At 28.9% G+C, this 18,949-nt stretch overlaps 1 protein-coding gene across 4 annotated transcripts; it reads right to left on the bottom strand.

Annotated features, from left to right (window-relative positions):
* Positions 1–2,979: 2,979 nt before the first annotated feature.
* Positions 2,980–18,677, bottom strand: LOC129318702 (long chain acyl-CoA synthetase 1-like). 4 transcript variants are annotated; one of them, XM_054963614.1, is made up of 20 exons: positions 18,539–18,677; positions 15,342–15,607; positions 15,172–15,235; positions 15,015–15,104; positions 14,883–14,939; positions 14,583–14,631; positions 14,343–14,419; positions 14,191–14,230; positions 13,995–14,089; positions 12,887–13,054; positions 12,541–12,651; positions 8,726–8,813; positions 8,202–8,268; positions 7,165–7,240; positions 6,943–7,060; positions 5,993–6,238; positions 5,230–5,369; positions 4,946–5,128; positions 3,792–3,911; positions 2,980–3,197 (listed from the first exon to the last, which is right to left on the bottom strand). In XM_054963614.1, exons 2-20 carry the CDS (start codon positions 15,485–15,487, stop codon positions 3,144–3,146), a joined length of 1,989 nt encoding a protein of 662 aa, XP_054819589.1. In that variant the 5' UTR covers positions 15,488–15,607; positions 18,539–18,677; the 3' UTR covers positions 2,980–3,143. The 4 variants fall into 4 exon arrangements, with proteins under 4 accessions (XP_054819589.1, XP_054819591.1, XP_054819590.1 ...); XM_054963616.1 differs by lacking the exon at positions 18,539–18,677 and adding an exon at positions 18,514–18,533; XM_054963615.1 differs by lacking the exon at positions 18,539–18,677 and adding an exon at positions 15,909–16,223.
* Between the last annotated feature and the right edge of the window lie 272 nt (positions 18,678–18,949).

Below are 18,949 nucleotides of genomic sequence, written 5' to 3'. Positions count from 1 at the left end.
TAACACACCTCTATCCAATTTCTTTCAGTTCTCTCTCTCTCTCTCTCTAAATTAGGTTAACTTAAGCCTATAGTTTTAAAGCTTTATCGTTTTGACTCAAACTAGTTGCAAAATTCTAATTTAGTTTCTAAAAACCTTTCTATTACTATAAGGTAAGAAATCAACTCCTTAAAACTTTCAAATTCAATTTTCTTAGTTTAAACTAAGAGAAAAAGGATAGAATTGGAGGTTAAGATAGTATGAGACTTACTCAATAAGTAATAAGTTAGAAACGTTGTCCTTGATCCCGATTTTCATTGCCTTAATAGACCACCCTTTCTTCTCCACGCCTAATCTCTCTTTCTCTGATCTCCTTTTTATTTTCCATGAGTTCTATGTCCTTACTTATCTAAATTCTATGCCATGCGCTGCGGCGTGTGGTACAGTGAGGAAATTCCTCATCGCACTCACACACTCTGCTTCTCAACATCATCCTTCTACTTATATCTATTCATACATTATCCCAAAGACTCAAAATAATATATCACCATGCAGAATCCTAATTTCACATTAGTTCATTAATTCATCCCTTAATCAGTATTATTGCTGAAATCAAAAAGTTTAGGATGGTACATGAATTGAACTGTTTGAATGAAATTCTTTCAATCTTTAGATGCTTGTATGTATTCTTATTTTAAATTCATTCATGGTCTATCTCCATACTTGAGTCCCACCATAATGCCAAGGAAATTGAAATAGAGGCCTAGCAACTGTGCATGTTGCCATAGATAGTCTTGTTCATGTGTTGTTGATATTTGACTACTTACTGGGTATGGGCAAAGGCATGTAATATGTCTTTATCTAATATTTCTTATAATATCTCAACTTTTTAATTTTATTTTTTTTCATTGGATCATTGGATTCTATATAAAATAAGAAATATTTTAATATTTTAAAATCTTGAAATGATAAAGATTCATATTTTCTATGATTTTTGTAAAGAACAATATTACAATTACAACCTTTTATTTTTGAAAAATCATATAAAATACAAATCTTCATCTTTTTGGAACTTTAAAATGTCAAATTTTTTTTTATTTCATGTAAAAGCCAATTATTCAAAACAAAATGAAATTTAGACGTTGAAATATTATAAAAGCTATTAAAGGTACTTTAAAAGCCCTTGCTTGTTCATTACAAGGGGTATCAAAAAACGGTACATTAAAATATAATAATCATTATACTACCATCATTTTAATTCTTTCTCTATTTGAAGGGTAATATTAAAAAATATTATTAATTAAATCTTTTTTAAATTGTCTTATATTTTGAGACAATAAAATTTTTTTAAAATTGTTTTATTGAGATGAAAAGAGTACCTAACTGCTTTTTCTTTCAACCCCTAGGGAGGCATAAAAAGTAGTGGATGAATTGAAAGCTAGGTTTGGCACATTGGTGGAGATCATCTCACTCTCTTGAATTTGTGCCAACTTACAGGCAAAATAGCAAGCGCTCATTTCTACAACATTCCTTTTGTATTTTTAACTATTTGCTGTGAATATGTTCCTTGAAGTGAGGTACATATTTTGTGTGTATGTGCCTTTTAAGAGGATGATCCCTTAAATCAGCTGCTAATGTTAGATAACAAATACTGCACCTGCATATCATGGCCTGTAGTGGCGGATTCAAGACGGCAAATTATTAAAATTACAACTTAATGGGGTCAAAATATTAAAATTAGTAAGGTCAGAAAAGGTAAATTTTATACGTCTCGCATGTAATTTTTGCAAAAATGAGGGGGTCAGTGCAAGTGCCCACCCTCACTACATCACATGTTCACTGTTGATGGTCTAGTTTTACCTGAAGTTACGCAGCATAGACTTCAACAGTAGGGATTGCTATATCAACATAAGAAAATCTATGTTAGTAGGATATTCTTTACAGGTAGCTCACCTCACCTAGACACTAGTATGGGTGTTTAAAATCGATCAAAATTAATTACATCAAATAAATTGAATTGAAATGAATTGATCAAAATTAATTATAAATAATGTTTGATTTGATTTTTTTTTAACAAGGACCGATTGATTTAATTAGGTTTCGTTCAAATTTTAACCGAATCAAACATTATTATATTTATTTTATATATTTTTATAAATTGATTTAGATGTTTTCTCATTCCTATGTTTAGTTATTTGTAAATCACTAATAAAAAATATATTATAATTAACTAATTTTTTTTATAATTGTTCTTGATAATTTCTTTTAAATTTGTGATCAAGTATTTTGAATATAATATGTATACTAATTTTTAACAGTTAAATATTGCCAACCAATTATTTTAAAAAAAATATTCTGTTGTCCTCAAGAAATATTTTTGTTGAAAATAATAACCAATAGGTAAAAATTATTAGTAAATATGAACCAAACATAACTCAAACCACTTAAAAATCGAACCAAATTTACTAGAGAAAAAAATTATATAAATCTTAAATTTTAATAAACCAATTGATTTGGTTTGATTTAATTTTTTTTTCCTCAAACTAAAATGAATATTCTAAACGGCAGGAATTTTCTACTACGGACATGCATGGGAGTTGATAATGTTATTTGTTGCATTTTTGACAAACATAATTTTACAACCTTGAACTTATGGACGCGTAAAAAATCATGCTCAAAACAGATCCAGTGAAAATGTTCACAAACTATTTGATTTGACCTACAGTAATTCAGCTTGTCCACATCAAATAGTTTGAGATAAAGGATTTAAATCCTTTTGAAGTTAGAATTAGTAAATTTGGGTGAAGTTTTTTTTTTTAATAAAGCGAGAGAAGATCTTTTTATAAAATATTTTTATAAAATAAATAATAAAATGAGCAAAAATATTAGGAAAAAAAAAACTTCACCTAAATTCACCAATCTCAACTTCAAAAAATTTAAATCCTAAAATAAATATTGATTAAATATTTCACATTTAAAGATGATTAAGTTATACATGCTCACTTTTTTTTTTTTTTTTTGCGTTTACAATGCGTGATCACTGATCTTTAGTTACAACTTACCACGCAATGCATTGAATATAATTTAAGAGAATACAAAACATAGTTTGATCTGACATAAAAAGAAAAGTACACGTGGCTTATTTAGACTAGCACAAATGGCCTTTATCTTTTATTCTTATCTCCCGACAAATCTTGGTATAGTGCATCTATTTGCTCCTGGTAAATGGAAAGATAATGTGAGCATTTTGTAAGTAGATAAGGACTGCACATAAAAAAGGGTAATTAAATTATCCATAAACTTTATATCAAGTACCATCAACAACAACAACAACAACAAGCCTTTATATCAAGTACCATCATATATTTAAATTTATTTATTATATAATTATTTTTTTAATTTTAAAAACAATACAATTTAATATTTATTGTTAATAAAAATTAATTTTGACTGTTGGGTAATTTAAAAAATGACAGAAAAATATCTTAAAAATTATAAAAAATGATTAAAAAATTATAGACAATGACCCCTTTTTTTTGTCCTTTTCTATAATTTTTTGAGTCCTTTTCTATCATTTTTTTATTAACTAATAATCAAAGTTAATTTTGTTAATGATAAAAGCTAAATTGCACTGCTTTCAAAATTAAGAGAACAATTTGCACAATAAAAAAAATTTAAGGTCTAAGATAATACTGGATTTAAAATTTAAAAAGTAATTTATTTATTTATCCTATAAAGAAACAAGAAAAAAATGGATTTCAATGTATTTTATATTGATGCCGACAAAAAAAAAAAAAAAGAAAGGAGGGTACCTTGTAATATTTAAGCAGGATATTTCTTTTCTTTTTCAACGTGGCAGTCACTAGATCTCTCTCCATATCGAATGGAAGGGGTTCCAAAATCACTCCTTTGATGCGTTCAAAGCCCTTGAGCTAATTTTGACAGGAGAGAAGAATTGTTGATACAGGGAAGAGACAAAGAAAGACATGCATAGGATTGGAAATTTAAAGAAAATGGGAGCCCATTGGGCTAAGGTTTTCTATTAATGTTATAAACAATTGAACTGCCCATTAAATCAGTTCAAATATTGATTCACAATTTAATAATCGAACCATAATTTAAATCATTATTCAATCAATCATGAATAAATTAATATATATTTAAAATAAAATAAAATATTTATATATATTAATAAAAATGCGTTTTTTAATTTCAAACAAAATAATATAAAATAAAATAAGTAATATCCATTAATATTCCATCATTTTAATCCAAAATATATATACTTTTTTCATAATTTATGATTTATAAGTTTAAAATACATACATATATACATATTTATTGCCTTTTTTCATTTTTCTTCATTTATCAATACATATTAGGCATAAATATTAGTTTAAAAATATGAATTAAATTTTTTAAAAAAATTAAAAATTATAAAAATAGCAAGACCAGTTCAACGAGTTTGTCCACCAGTTTTGTCAATTTTAATTGGTTCAACCAGTTCGTAGAATGAGCAGTTTTTTGTTGTAATTGGACTGGATCTATAATTGGTTTTCAATTCAACCGATCAAACCAATCAATCTAATCCAATTATGATACCACTCTATAACGAACTTTTTTTTAATATTCTTTGTAATGTCCTAACTTTTTAATTTTTTTTCTTTGAAATATTAGTTTCTACATGAAATAAGCGACATTTTCATATCTTAAAATTTTAAAAAATTAAAATTTTGTTTTTACAATTTTTCAAAAATAAAAGAGTGTAATTGTGATTTTAAAAAAATCATAGAAAATGCAAAAATCCATCATTTTATGACCTCAAGGTATGGAAATGTTTCTTATTTTATATAAAAGCCAATGATTCAAAAAAAATGAAAAAATAAAATTGAAATATTGGAATATTATAAAAACTATTAGAGAAATCCACTCCTAATTCAATAGCATTAATCCCAACGGGTGTCACCTGATTCCTCTCAGCAGTAGAGTGGAGCTCAGACAGCACATGTTTCTTCAGTTGGTCAAGACCACATAGCTGTGAGAAAGGAACAGTGTGGCCTTTTGAATATGCCCATTTCTTGGTCACTTCCTCATTCGGTACCACTACTGCAATCAGCATTGACTTGAAGCTATCCCCATAAACCCATATCTTGATTCAAAAATACCAACTAATAGTTAATTACAAGCTATTATTCCACAGTGTGTCTGGTAAGGATTGAACTGGTGACCAATGTGACTGTGAGCACTTACATCTTCAACAATTGGAGTGATTCCATAGATGTTCTCCAAATGCTCCAGAGCAATATACTCTCCTTGAGAGAGCTTTATCAGATTCTTCTTCCTATCAATGATCTTGACAGCGCCATTAGGAAGCATTTCTCCTATGTCCCCTGAGCATGTCAGCAACTGACACAGTGAGATGGCCTCAAAATAAACCAGACAAAGGAAAAGGAAAGGAAAAATAAATGACAATTAAGGATCCCATAAAACTATTAATTACAAATAAGGACCTCAAATTATTGAAATTTCAATAATGAACTATGATTTTTATTTGGAATTAAAAACATATATAAGTTTTCAAAATTATCCTTCCTTGAAAAATCAAGCAAAAACATTTCTAAAATTACTATCATGAGTTGGGACTATTGTTAATCTTAGTTGGAAAAACTAGAATCCATACTTTAGAATGTGATTAATAATAGTATCACTCATAATAGTTAATCCTAAAATGAAATAAATAATTGTACCAATCCATAATAGTAATTTCAATAATCTTAATTCATAACACTTAAAATCTTGATTTTCCCAATTAAAAGTAATAATAATTTCAACCCATAATAATAATTTCAAAACTCAGAAATAATTTTATAAACTCATATATATTTTTAATTTTAAATAATAATCATGGTTCATTATTAAAATTTCAATATTTTAAATTCTTTAATTGTAATTAATAATCTCATGGGTCCTTAATTGGTATTTTCTGAGAAGGAAAAGGAGTTTACGAAAGGACCTGTGTGGAACCAGCCATCTTGAATGGCTTCTCGGGTCAGGTCGGGATTCTTGTAGTATCCGGTAAATACAGTTTTGCCCCTGACGCATATCTCACCGCATGGAGGAGTTCCCAGAGGATTGTAGCCCATATCTGGAACCTCCTCTAGCCGTAATTCATTGTATACGGACACAGCTCCAACAGTACCGATCATGCACATTTCATCAGGAAATCCCAGAGTAGTTGACCCACAAGTTTCAGTCAGACCTGGATTCACCCCGAATACTATTCATCATGATCATGACCAATAGGATTTAGTTTAGCTTATGTGGAAAACATGATATCCTCAAAAAATAAAATAAAAAAAATAATTAAGCAAGCCGAACTTATTCTGACCGACCAAATAAACCTAAACTTATCCAGCCAAACTTTAATACTTGAATTGTCATTTTCTATTATTTTTTTAAAAAATATAATTTTCATTTTAAAATTAATTATTTTTTATTATAATAAAAAATAAAATATATTTTTTAAAATACTTAAAAAAATTTTGCATGCCTTAAAATTTAAGTTATTTTATAGATTGAAAATAATTAAAATATAAAAATATTAATTTTTTATTTTTTTTTTGAGAAAATATCTATGAGAATGTACTAAGATATATGATTTCTCAGTACAAAATAACTTCAAAATGAAAGAATTAATTAATATTTAATATAATTTTTTTAAAAAATAAATATTTATTCAATCAGTCATCCAAAGCCTAAACTCCATTGAGGTTAGCCTAATTTTTTCAGACATATTCCAATCAATCCAAATAAGTCCTAATTATAAAAAAATATGGAAATTTTTTAAACTCAATTCTAAATTTCTTTTAAATTTATTTGAGTTGTTCCATCAAACTTGACTTAAATTATTCACTCTAATATCGTTCAATGTAGTTTATGGTACTAATAAAGAGATATGATTACCATAGCCCTGACATACAAAGGCACAAGAAGTTACGCGCAAAAATTCTTCGACCTCAGTGCTCAAGGCTGCACCTCCAGATATTATAAGCCGAACACGTCCCCCTAGCCGAGCTTTGACCTTGAATCCCACGTGGCACAACAAGTCATCTATGTCATTGACTTGTTTAAGATAAGAGGCAACAATTATCAAGTGAGATGATTTTATGATGAATAGTGTACAACCTTTCTAAAGGCCAAGAGATCTGCCAAACGTGATGCTTCGCTGTGTTTATATCCTTCCTTCATCCAACCAAGTTTGCTGTGTCACGGCACAAACGTAAAGTACATATCAATATCAAACCCCGAGAAAAGGGCATGGAAACATATGCGAAACGAAATGGGTCCATCTTGGGTTTAGATTTAAAATATTATTTATATTTATATTTATATTTTATATTTATTAAAATAAAAATATATAAAAATCATAAAAAAATTAATTTTTATTATCAATCTAGTTTAGATGTAATTTTAAAGGTCCAGTTTAATATTAAATTTTTATAATTTTTATATATTAATTATTCAATTATACTTTGAACAATATTAATTTAATATTAAAATATTTTATAATTTTAATAAATTTTTATTTTGATAAGGGTCTCTTACTTATATAATCTATATTATAAGTTCAAATTAAATAAATAATTCAACATTTATTATATTTTGCATTATGATTGGTTTGTTATATTTGTTAAAAATATATTGTTATATATCAATAATAAATTTTTTGTAAATTTTTAAATTTTTAATAATAAATTCTTTATATATCAATGTAAACATACTTTTAAATTTTAAAAAATTGATTCATATTTTTTGAGTACAAGATTTTTTAACCAGCGAGCCAATTTAGCCTTTTGATAAATACAATATTAAAAATTAAAAGATATAAAACTGGCACTTTTTTGAAAAAATATTTTTTATAAAAAATTATAAGTTAAAATTTTTAAATCTGAAATGTACAAAGGCATATCTAGAAAGCTAATATATAAAAATTTAAAAAATTAATATTAAATTGGGCTCTTCAAATTAACTCTAACCCAGATTGATGACAAAAAGATTTATTAAATTTTTTTATAATTTTTAAAATTTTATTTTAATAAATATAAAATAATATTTTAAATTTGGACCAATAAAATTAAAATTTGAATAATTCAGATATCATCATCATGATTAGTACTCTGTTGCCGAAGATGAATTCGAAATATACTAAATTATCAGCTTACTAATTATAGAGCCATCCGAATACTGTTCTCCTTATTGGATTGAGTTCCGCCACTGCACTCTTGATTCCTGGCACATAAGTCGATTTTGAATCAGTTTTCCTGAATTTAAAAAAAAAAAAAAACACACACACACACACACAATTAATGCTGATAATTCGAGCCAAATTTGACAAGTCAATCAAAATTTACCCTAAAAAATAAATGTCTAACTTAATTATATGAGTTTTTTCAAGAGGGTAGGATACTTTAAATTTAATTCAAATAAATTCGACTCGAATTGAGCTCAATTCAAATAAACTTAATCACTAAAATTTCTAACTATATATATATATATATATATATATATAACTTTGGTAATTTTAACGAAACTTGATTAGTTAACCTGAATCTATTCAAAAAGTTAAGAATGAGTTTAACTATATAAATTTTTTTAAAATGATAGAATAATTTAAATTTGATCTAAATAAATTCATCATAAATTGAGTCCAATTTGCTTAAACTATCGACTCTACAGAAAAACTTGCCTTCGTAAACTTTTTCAAAAACACGCGGGACTCCAGCGAACAATGTGGGCTTCAACTCCATTAAGTCATCCCTCAGTGCATTAAGATCCTTCGTGCAAATGATTCCAAAAATTCGTGAGATCCAAAAATGCAAAACAGATTACTTCGGAGGAAAAAGTATAACAAAGAACTTGAAAAAATTAATATTTATTGGAGAGGACATTAAGAATAGTTATTATTTAAAAGGACTAAATATTAAAATATAATTTTAAAAATATTACATTATCCCTAATCATATCTCCTAAATTTTTTTAACCACATCTCACATATTGTATTGAACAGTTACTAACAAAAACATATTATTTGAGAAAAATTTATTTTTTAATATAAGAAGAATACAGTTACTAATACAAACATGTTATTTGAGAAAAAAAAAACTTATTTTTTATATAACAAGGAGATAAAAAACAACAAACTAAAATAGCTAGATTAATACCCAAGAAAATCAGCAACTTAATAATATCATCTTTCTTAAGAATTCAAGAGTCCAAAAATTGAGACAGCTTTCTTGACAAAATTGAATAATTACTTTAAAAGTAAATTTTTTTGAATTATCTTATTTTAATTACATTTAATAGAATTTTTTGGTTTTTGGGTATGAAATCGAAAACTATACAACTTTATTTTTAAAAGAGTTTTTTTTTTTGTAATTCGGACAGCACCTTATGTTAATTATAAAGCTCACAAATTTTATATTAAGGTTATAATAATCAATTGCATTTTCATTGTTCCTTCATCCTAATTTTACTTTTTATAATTTTTTATAATAAATTTTAGTAGTAGATCCCTCTCCCCTAATTTTCCCTATTTTTGACTATCCCTCAATTGGAATGTTGACACAAACATACACATCTCAGACACAAGTAAACATTAAGGGTTTGTTTGCTTACTGAAAAAAAATTGAATGAAATGAATTAAAAAATTTAAAATAAAAATAAGATAATTAAAGGAGATAAATAAGTACATTTTAAGGAAAAAGGGTAATTTTTGTTTATGAAATTAAAAATCAAGATTCATGATATTTTTAGAACATTTGATAACTCTCATATTTATAATATATATTAATGAATTTTATCGTAATTATTATAAGAGAAAGGGTGATTTAATTTATTTTTATCTTAATTTTTTTAATCAATTTTTTTCTCATAACCAAATGAGACCTAAATGTTAAGTATAGCATTGGGAAACTGTAGGTAACAGATCATCAGGAATTCTGCAGCTAACCGTCGATGATCTACTTGAATACGATCATCATAATGTCATCAATTTTTCGAGTGGAACTTGAAGAACAATGTTGGGAAATCATTCACACAGGTGGTACCTTTTACCATATTTTTTGCCTATATCTATTAAAACGTTTAAAAAAGCCGGTGCAAGAATATATATATATATATATATATATATAAAAGTTTATATGGGGTTGACACGGGTAACCCACTAGAATTAAAATAGACCTCTCAAGGCTATGTTTGATAGAGTGAAATCATAAGCTTGGAAAAAGAATTAGGGCTGGAATGATAAAACATTAATGTTTGATACATGTAAATTTAAATTCTCAAGAATCTTGATTCAAAAAAAAAAGGTTGAATTAGATTCTTTGGTAGGAGTTATGAAATTGAAACAATTCTATGGAATTATATTTTTTGAAGATAATTTTATCCTCATATAAAAATTGAAAAGACAACTATGCCTTTGCTTCTTTATGATTAATACTAGAAGAATCAAGCATACTGACGGTTGCGATAGGGACAATTCAAAATGCACAGCTCTTGTGCTTTCATTCCTCGTTCTCTCAAATATACATAAATTATAATATGTGTGTGTGTTATATAATTTATATATTTATAATATTCTTTTACAAAATATTTTTTTATTTTTAATATCTATCATCTATATAATATTTTATTGTAATACATTTTAATTTTAATTTTAATTTTTAGAGGTATTTTTATCTTTTAAATATAATTTTATTTTTATGTCTTACATACCAAAACAGAAATAATGTAAGAATTTTATTTTTTTTTAATATACCAAACGTATTTTTAAAATTTAATTTAATTTTAATTTTGATTTTAATTTTAATTTTATTAAAAACTATTTGACCATGCCGAATGAGGCCTAACTTTTTTAAGGATTTTTTGAAGGAATCGTATATCTCTCACCAACAAATACTTCACATCAGTCTGCGGAAAGAGTTTTAGAGAGGAGAAGGAACTTGTTCGGGAAGACCCCACGGGTTCTTTCTTCAGGGCCACTAATGATATGGTCCTAAGAAATCATTTATCTAAAGGAAAAATTTGGGGTAATTGTACTATTGATTTCCAAGACGGTGAAAGGGCTATGATTTTGGAAGCTGATGAGTCCACTTTATCTAATGGAGTGGGCTCATGTGGAGGAGTTTTGAAGGACAAGGAGGGAAATTGGATACAAGGATTTATTAACTACCCACCGTCTCCCCCTCTAAATGCCTTGCACTAGCAGCAAAAAGGTACTGGGCTTTCCTCGTTTTCGGCTTTTTTTTTTTTTGTCTTTTATAAAAAGTCAAAGTACCCTCCTCCAATATTTCACAATTTCACATCTAGCATCCTTAAAATTTATTAACTATATTTAAAAATTTAATAAATTTTTAATTAAAAAAATTATGTATAGATATTGTGAAGTAAACTTATTTATAAATAAATTTTGAAAAACTTAAAAGCCATAACCAAGTTTTTTAAGATTCAAGTATAATTTAAAATTAAATTACAAAGATAATAATATCCCTATTACACATATATTACATCAATCAAATAATTAATTTATAACTATTTTATCAATAATTTATAACTATAATTTCAAATTTTTACAGCTGTAACTTCACATATTCAATAGTTAAACAATCATGTGTTACTAACAAAGTTTAACATTAATTGTTTACAACTACTTCATTAATAATTTATAATTATAACTTTAATTTTTACAATTATAACTTCAATTATTCAATAATTAAACTAATCATTTTAATTATTAAATATATAAATTATAGTTGTAAAAAATTAAAATTATAGTTGTAAATTACTGATAAAGTACTTGTAAATTATTTAATTGATATAATGTATATATACTTAATAGAAGTATTATTATCTTTTATCTAAATTTTAAATTACATTTAAATTTCAAGAGACTTAATTATAATTTTTAAATTTTGCAGGGCTTATTTATAAATAAATCTATTTCACAAAACCTATATATAATTTTTTCTTTTTAATTTTATATTTATTACATATATATGTTAATAAAATTTTTTCTCTCCAACATTTAATAAAAGATAAAAGATAAAATTTATTATAAAAATTTAATAAATTTGACTTATAAATATGTCCAAAAAGATCTTCTTTATTTACCTTGTAAATATGACCAAAAGGGGTACATCACTTATATTATGCTCTCTTTATTTTAAATTATAAAGCATCTTTAAATAAAATCAAACATACAAATAAAAATTATTAAATATATTTTACAATCTTACCTTTTCAAAAAACATATACCAACGTTCAAAAATATTATTTATTTGATATTTCATTTATTAAAGAATATTAAAAAGAGAAGATATATGATAAATGTAATATTAACAAAAATACTATCAATAAAATTTTATTTTTATTAAAGTGTGTTATATTTTAAAATATTAAATTTTTTTAAAAAAATATTTTATAATTTGACATGAAAAGATTAGTAAGTCAAACAAGTGGTAACTCTGCACAAAGTAACAGCTGATTTGGGATGCTTATACTTACCCCATGGTAATAGCCCACAGATGCACCCTTATGGAAAAAGTACTCTTCAATTGTCCGATCAAGTACGTGGGCCAAGGGCAAAAAAGACAAATACACGTCATCGACAGTCATCTGTACAAAATAAAACCTCCCCGTCAGAAAAGCTGAAGAGGACAAGTGTCAAAATTTAATGCAAATAAATATGCTATCAGGGATTTGGTTAATTTTCAGTACATCTTACATTTAATCTTACCTGCTCTCTCCTGTGAAAATAGCTACAGTGCATATGCAGAAGCAACAAACATATTGAATATGGATATCAGTAAATTAGTGGGCAAAGGATGTAATATTATCATAATTTAATTACCTTATCCTCAAACTGTTCCATGAAAAGATCCATTCCTCTTACGAGTGCTGCTATATTCTCATGCGTTAAAACAACTCCTTTAGGTTGTCCACTGGTCCCACTCGTGTACATTATTGTGCAGATGCTATGAGATTGAGGGGGCACAACGTCTGACGGATTTTCTTTCCCCTGTATGATATTAAGCCCGTTTGATTAACTAGAAGTGCAGAGAATTTGAAAGGAAAAATAATAACTAAAGACTTTATAAGATTATTAATTATAATTAAGAATCTCAAATTATTAAAATTTTAATAATAGACTATGACTTTTAATTGAAATTAAGAATATACATGAATTTATAAAGTTCACCTCACTTAGAAGGAGAAAAAAAGACACTTCTAAAATTACTATAATAAGTTGAGACTATTGTAATTTTAGCTAAAAAAATTAGGATTCATACTTGAGAGTAGATTATTTTTCAGTATGAAATTAAATATACTTGTGAAACTTTTTAAAGACACTTATGAATATATGATAGTCACTTAAAAATTTGCTAAAATTACTTCTGAATATAAAACTAATCACTTATAAATTTTTATATTTGTCAATATAGAGGCAAACTACTTGAAAAAAAAAAACACTACTAAAGTTACTATCATAGATTGAGACTATTAATCTCAATTAGAAAAATCAAAATCCCAAATGTTATGGTTAGAAACTATTAAAATTACTATTATAAGTTAAGACTATTATTAATTCCATTTTCAAGTATGATTCTTGATTTTTTTGACTGAGATTAACAATAGTCTCAACTTATGATCGTAATTTCAATACTTGAAATAATTTTGTAAACTTATATTTTTAATTTCAAGTAAGAATTATGGTCCATTAGTAGGATTTCAATATTTCAGTCTCTAATTGTAATTAATGATTTTATGAGGTCCTTAGTTGTCATTTTCCAATTTCAAAACTAGCCAAGACTTTTAAAGAACAGCCAACAGGCAGCACCTCAGTCTTGCGGAATCTTGCATTCTTACCACGCTTTTAATATTAACTAGCAACTAACCAAATGAAAGGACGAGGGTATAGTTATACTATTATAATAAAGACAAATCCCTTAAACACCAACCATGCTCAAGAACTCATCCCATGAATATTGCTTCACTCCAATGCTAGATGCCATATCTTTCTCTCCCTTCGTTAGTGAAGTGAAGCACACCACAGCTGTAACCACAACCTAACTCAGTCATCTTGCAGGACATGTATGTGCCTTAACACATGCATTATAAATTCGTCATGCAACCTCAAAGTAGCTATACTTTTACCTTTCAGTCGCTGAGCAGATTTACAATCAGAATCCAAAAGCTGCATAAGTAAGTAAATGCATCAGATGAGAAACTCCTAATTTACTTTTAAAAAAAAAAATCCCAAATTCGGAACCAGCGAGATTTAGATCAAGAGAGTGATTGATTCTTACTTTTGCAACCTTCTTATCTTGGACGAAAACAAAATCTACTTCTGCGTGATCTATGATATAGTTCACAGCACTAGGCCCTGCAGGTGTTGTTAATAACTTATTTCAAATTTTGAACAATGACATGGAAAGTAAATTGAATAGATAAAATGACCAACAGAGAGTTGGTCTGAATAGGATCATAAAAAAGAGAAGTGGGGATAACAAAGGAAGCACTCAGAACATAATATAGAAGAAGCTCACCGAGGGTGTCATAGAGAGGCACACAAATTAAACTGTGAGCACTGGCAGCCTACAATCACATATAAAGTGTTATGCTTGTGTTGCCATCACAAGGAACGAGCAGAAGTTAAAATCACAATAAAGACCTCTGCAGCAACTTAATCAAAGAAAAGGATCAAAAAATTCTAAAATTACTCTGCAGGATCAAGAAACTGGTCCCACGGAGCGACTTCAAAATCCTTTGGTCCTTTTCTGTGATTAAGTAGCAGCAGAGGTTTGTTATTCTCGTAATTTAACACAAAACTAGGGGAAGTGACAAACCTCCATTGCCACAATCCACTGGGGACTGTTAGACCCATAAACTCCAATTCGAGAGCCCTACACGAAAGATTTCCCTTTAAGAGTATGTTACTATACGCAGGGTATGATGATGGACTTTAAACAACTACTTACAGGTTCGGCACCAGAAGCTCGTAGAGCAGAGCCAATGGCCAGAACTTCATCATAAACTTGCTTGTACGTCTTCCAAGCATAAGGCCCTATCTATAGTAAGAAGTCAGTAATCCTTTTCTGATACTTACGAGTTGATTAAGAAAATGCAAAGCAATACCTTTCCATCGACGACTGGACGCCATCCCAGCATTCGGTTCCCGGGGTGCTTCTTGACAGACAACCTGGAATCACGAAGCAAATGCTCAATTTAACTTGAAACGAACAAAAATCCCGATGACATGATGGTGAGAAGGGACGAAGAAGTTAGAGAAGAGGGAATAAAATTACTCGAAAATATCCCAAGCGGTGTTTAAATCGGGATCCATGGGAGGAAACCGATCTTTGGAGAGAAGGTTGCAGTACACGGGACCGACGGTGGGCTTTCCATTGTGACCTTCTCTTCCTTCCTCGACCTTGGCTGAAAAAATCTTCATTCTCTGGGATGCACGAAACCTGAACCAGAGATACGCATCCACTGGGCACCAAGCACTTTGGTGAAGAAGCTCTGACTCTCTTAAATATGAGTGGATAATTGAACCACTTGTGTCGCCGGTCTGTGAAGGCAGACAGGATAATTACATGCTACGGGTTGATGACTTCTGAAGTCCATATGAATGAAAGTGACTGGAATTAAGGGTGATTTAACCCAAACTCATCACAGTACGTTCTTGAAGTTTTGAATTTTACGTACCCAGTGAAACATGAACAACCAGCCAACCAACTCCAAGCGTAATTAAACTAAATTAAAATAAAATATATATAATGGCCCAAAAGATCCAAAATTATTGGCAGAAATAAATATCACTGCGACGATCATGAAAGATACAGTCAGAACCCTATAAGAGTGACCATAACCTGCAGCAGAAGGATGGGCTCTGACGACGGCGCCGAAGTAATTAGTAACCGGCGGACAGGCAATAGGAGCTGGTGCGAGTGAAGTGTTGTTATAGAATTGGCCAAACAAATAGGAACGTAAGAAGATAATTGTTGAGAACAATTAATAAGAAGAGAAGTAAATGAGGTAGTTGAATATGTGATGAGCACATTATTGCCTCGACGTACATTCGATTTATCACTTTTGCCTTTCAGAGCACTTATTCATCCATAAAATATTCCAGTCCCAGACCAAACGCCTCTCTACTTTCCTGTGTCAGAAGTGGTCCCCCACCAACACTTATAAACAAAGTGTTTATATGAATGAATTGCTAGACAGTTTACAGGGACCCAGTCCAAGTCAAAACCGTTTGTTTTAATTTAAAACAACGATGGAAATAGAAGTCAGTAACATACCGTCCAAAATTTACAAGACATGGAGAGAAAATTAATTTTCGTCTTATTTATAAGACACTGCATTAACTTTTCTGCCATTATTAAATGTTATGAAAAATTGTTAAAAGTAATTCTCTTTATTACGAGTAGAGGAAAAAATTTTACGACCTGGTTAATGGAGTTTAATTTTTTTTTTAATTTCAATAAAACATGTTAGGAATAACTTACAAATAAAATAAGAAATAATAAAAAGAAAGCTTTGTTAAGGTGTGAAGGGGCGAGAATGTTAAAACAGAACGAGGTTATGGATGGATCATGATATGTGAAGTCCGTTGAATTTTACTGGTGACGTGAACGAGAGAAACGAAAGAAGTGGTAGAGATAGGAAGGGTTTTTCCATTTCCCTCGTATTTTTCATTATGACTATATACGGCAAGGTCTGGGAAATTAAAGTACAGATTCAAATCTTTAAGATTGGTTGATGGATGAGTGGATAACGGATAAATGCATACTAATTAATGATGAAGAGGCATATACTATATCATTCCTTAAAAAAAAAAACTCAAAAAAAGAAAAGAAAAAAAAATGAGCTGCAATTGATGACCGGTTCCACATCGGGCGAGTTTGGTGGCAGAATTTAAAGAGGAAGTTCCGTGATTCATCGACGGTTTAAATGCGCTTGTTCGTCTAACAAAGCGATGAAACCACGAATAGGGATGAGAACAAGGAACAAGCCACTGCTCGTTTAAATAAGCCTGAACTTATAACAAAGATTCAAGGTCTAAGCTATGGTCGAGTTTGTCATAAGTTTGACCATGCTTAACCTTTTTAAAGGTATGCTTATTACGTACGCCTTTAAATATATTTTAAAAAAATAAGCTTTGAATAATTTTCACTAGATTTTGAGCCTTCTTAAATCATAATCAAAGCTCAATCATTTGACAAGAATAACATAAATTAAAATATAATACTCCCTTCATCCCAAATTATAAGATATTTTTAAAAAAGATTCAATGTTCCAAAATAAAAGATAGTTTGATGAAAATAAAATTCATTAATTATACTTTTTTAATATTACCCTCCCCATATATTCTCTTTCTTCAATATCTTTTTATTGATAGAGTATTAAATAAAAGATATTTTTAAAAGTTTATAATTTTAATTTAAAAAAGTAAAATTATAAAATGCATTTAATGAGTTTTATTGGTATATGAAATTTTATCTAAAAGCAAATTTAAATATATAGAAAATTAAATAAAAATCCTAAATAAACCAAACTTTGAAAAAATAGGTCTGATTTATTTAGTTAAATTGTTTAGGTAAATAAGCTAGGCTAAATTCTAATTAGGTTTGTCATTAACCCAAGGTTTGATTTGACTGTGCTTCGGGCTAAACTTTGTAATCAGCAGAGCGGTCAAGTTCGAAAGAACGTGACATAAGACTTGACTGGGTTTGGTCTTCCAAGCTAGAGACAAGGTTACCAGACCAATAATTGTTTTTTTTGCCAATCATTTGAAAATGCAAAAGATGAAGAAGCTGCTCAAACAGTTTCAGAAAAAAACAACGCATCAATATCCGTTCACTAGTTGGCAAAAGAAATTGTAACAAGTACAAACCAATAACAATCGAGATGTGTTTGGTTGGAGAGTTTTGAAGGGGAGCGAAAATGATCCTCTAAAAGTTTTCTATGAAAAAACAATAAGGGAAACGCTGTCATAATTGAGTCTGACTCATGGACAGTTGTCCAAAGACTGAAGAGGTTATTTAGATACGGGGAATTGGGGATTGGTAGGCTACTGAGCAACAGGTGGCAGATTAAAGTAACGCACACATTTAGAGAGGGGAACAAAAAATTTCAGATAGGATTGCAAAATGGGGATTTCTTCAATCACAATCGATCCAGATTTTATGCGAGCTTCCCGATGGACCAAAGCAGTTGTTTCACAGCTGTGACATGGGCCTGACAAGTGCGAGAGTTTCAAGTGTTTGAATTTTTGTTTGGGCTCGTGTCCCGTCTTGTACACCAAAAAAGGAAGATGAAGAATCAAACCACTAATTGACAAATCCACCTTACCCACTCTGCAAATTAATTTTTATATTGATGGAACAAAAGCAAAAAAGCACGGAACAATTTCTAGAGACGAGTCAGATCTGATAATGACGCCTGAGATGAAGGAGGCAAAAGACATACCAGATCTGATAATATGAAGACATACCAGATCTGATAATATGAAGGCAGATCGATGCTGGATTCTTTGGTCGTTCCCGGTGACGACAACGACCCCTGAGATGAAGGAGGCAGATCAACAATGATGGTTGGAGAGTCTCCGATGAGAGGAAGAAAGCATATTTTGTTATCGAATTGGCTGAGGAGAAATGCTATAAATATAAATGCCTTTGGTGCCTCAACTGTGAATGAGTAGCTGAAGGTGGACCACATTGATGTAAGGAAGCTCTTGAGGTAACTGAAATCTACCAATGGAGATAAGGATGTTGATGGTTCAGTCAATCAATTACAGAGCAGATTTGGAAATGTTGGGTTTGAAAAGAAGACTGGAGATGTGCAAACAGTACCAAATTCTCAAAGATTAAATGTCACATGGATTCTCTTGAAGGTATTCAACCTA

Source organism: Prosopis cineraria, unplaced genomic scaffold (genome assembly GCF_029017545.1).
Source record: "Prosopis cineraria cultivar Desert tree isolate PC_DT_omini unplaced genomic scaffold, ASM2901754v1 PC8, whole genome shotgun sequence".
In the NCBI taxonomy this organism is placed as follows: domain Eukaryota; kingdom Viridiplantae; phylum Streptophyta; class Magnoliopsida; order Fabales; family Fabaceae; genus Prosopis; species Prosopis cineraria.
Note: the sequence above shows the minus strand (reverse complement) of the source record. Positions and strands in the feature narration are given on the sequence as shown.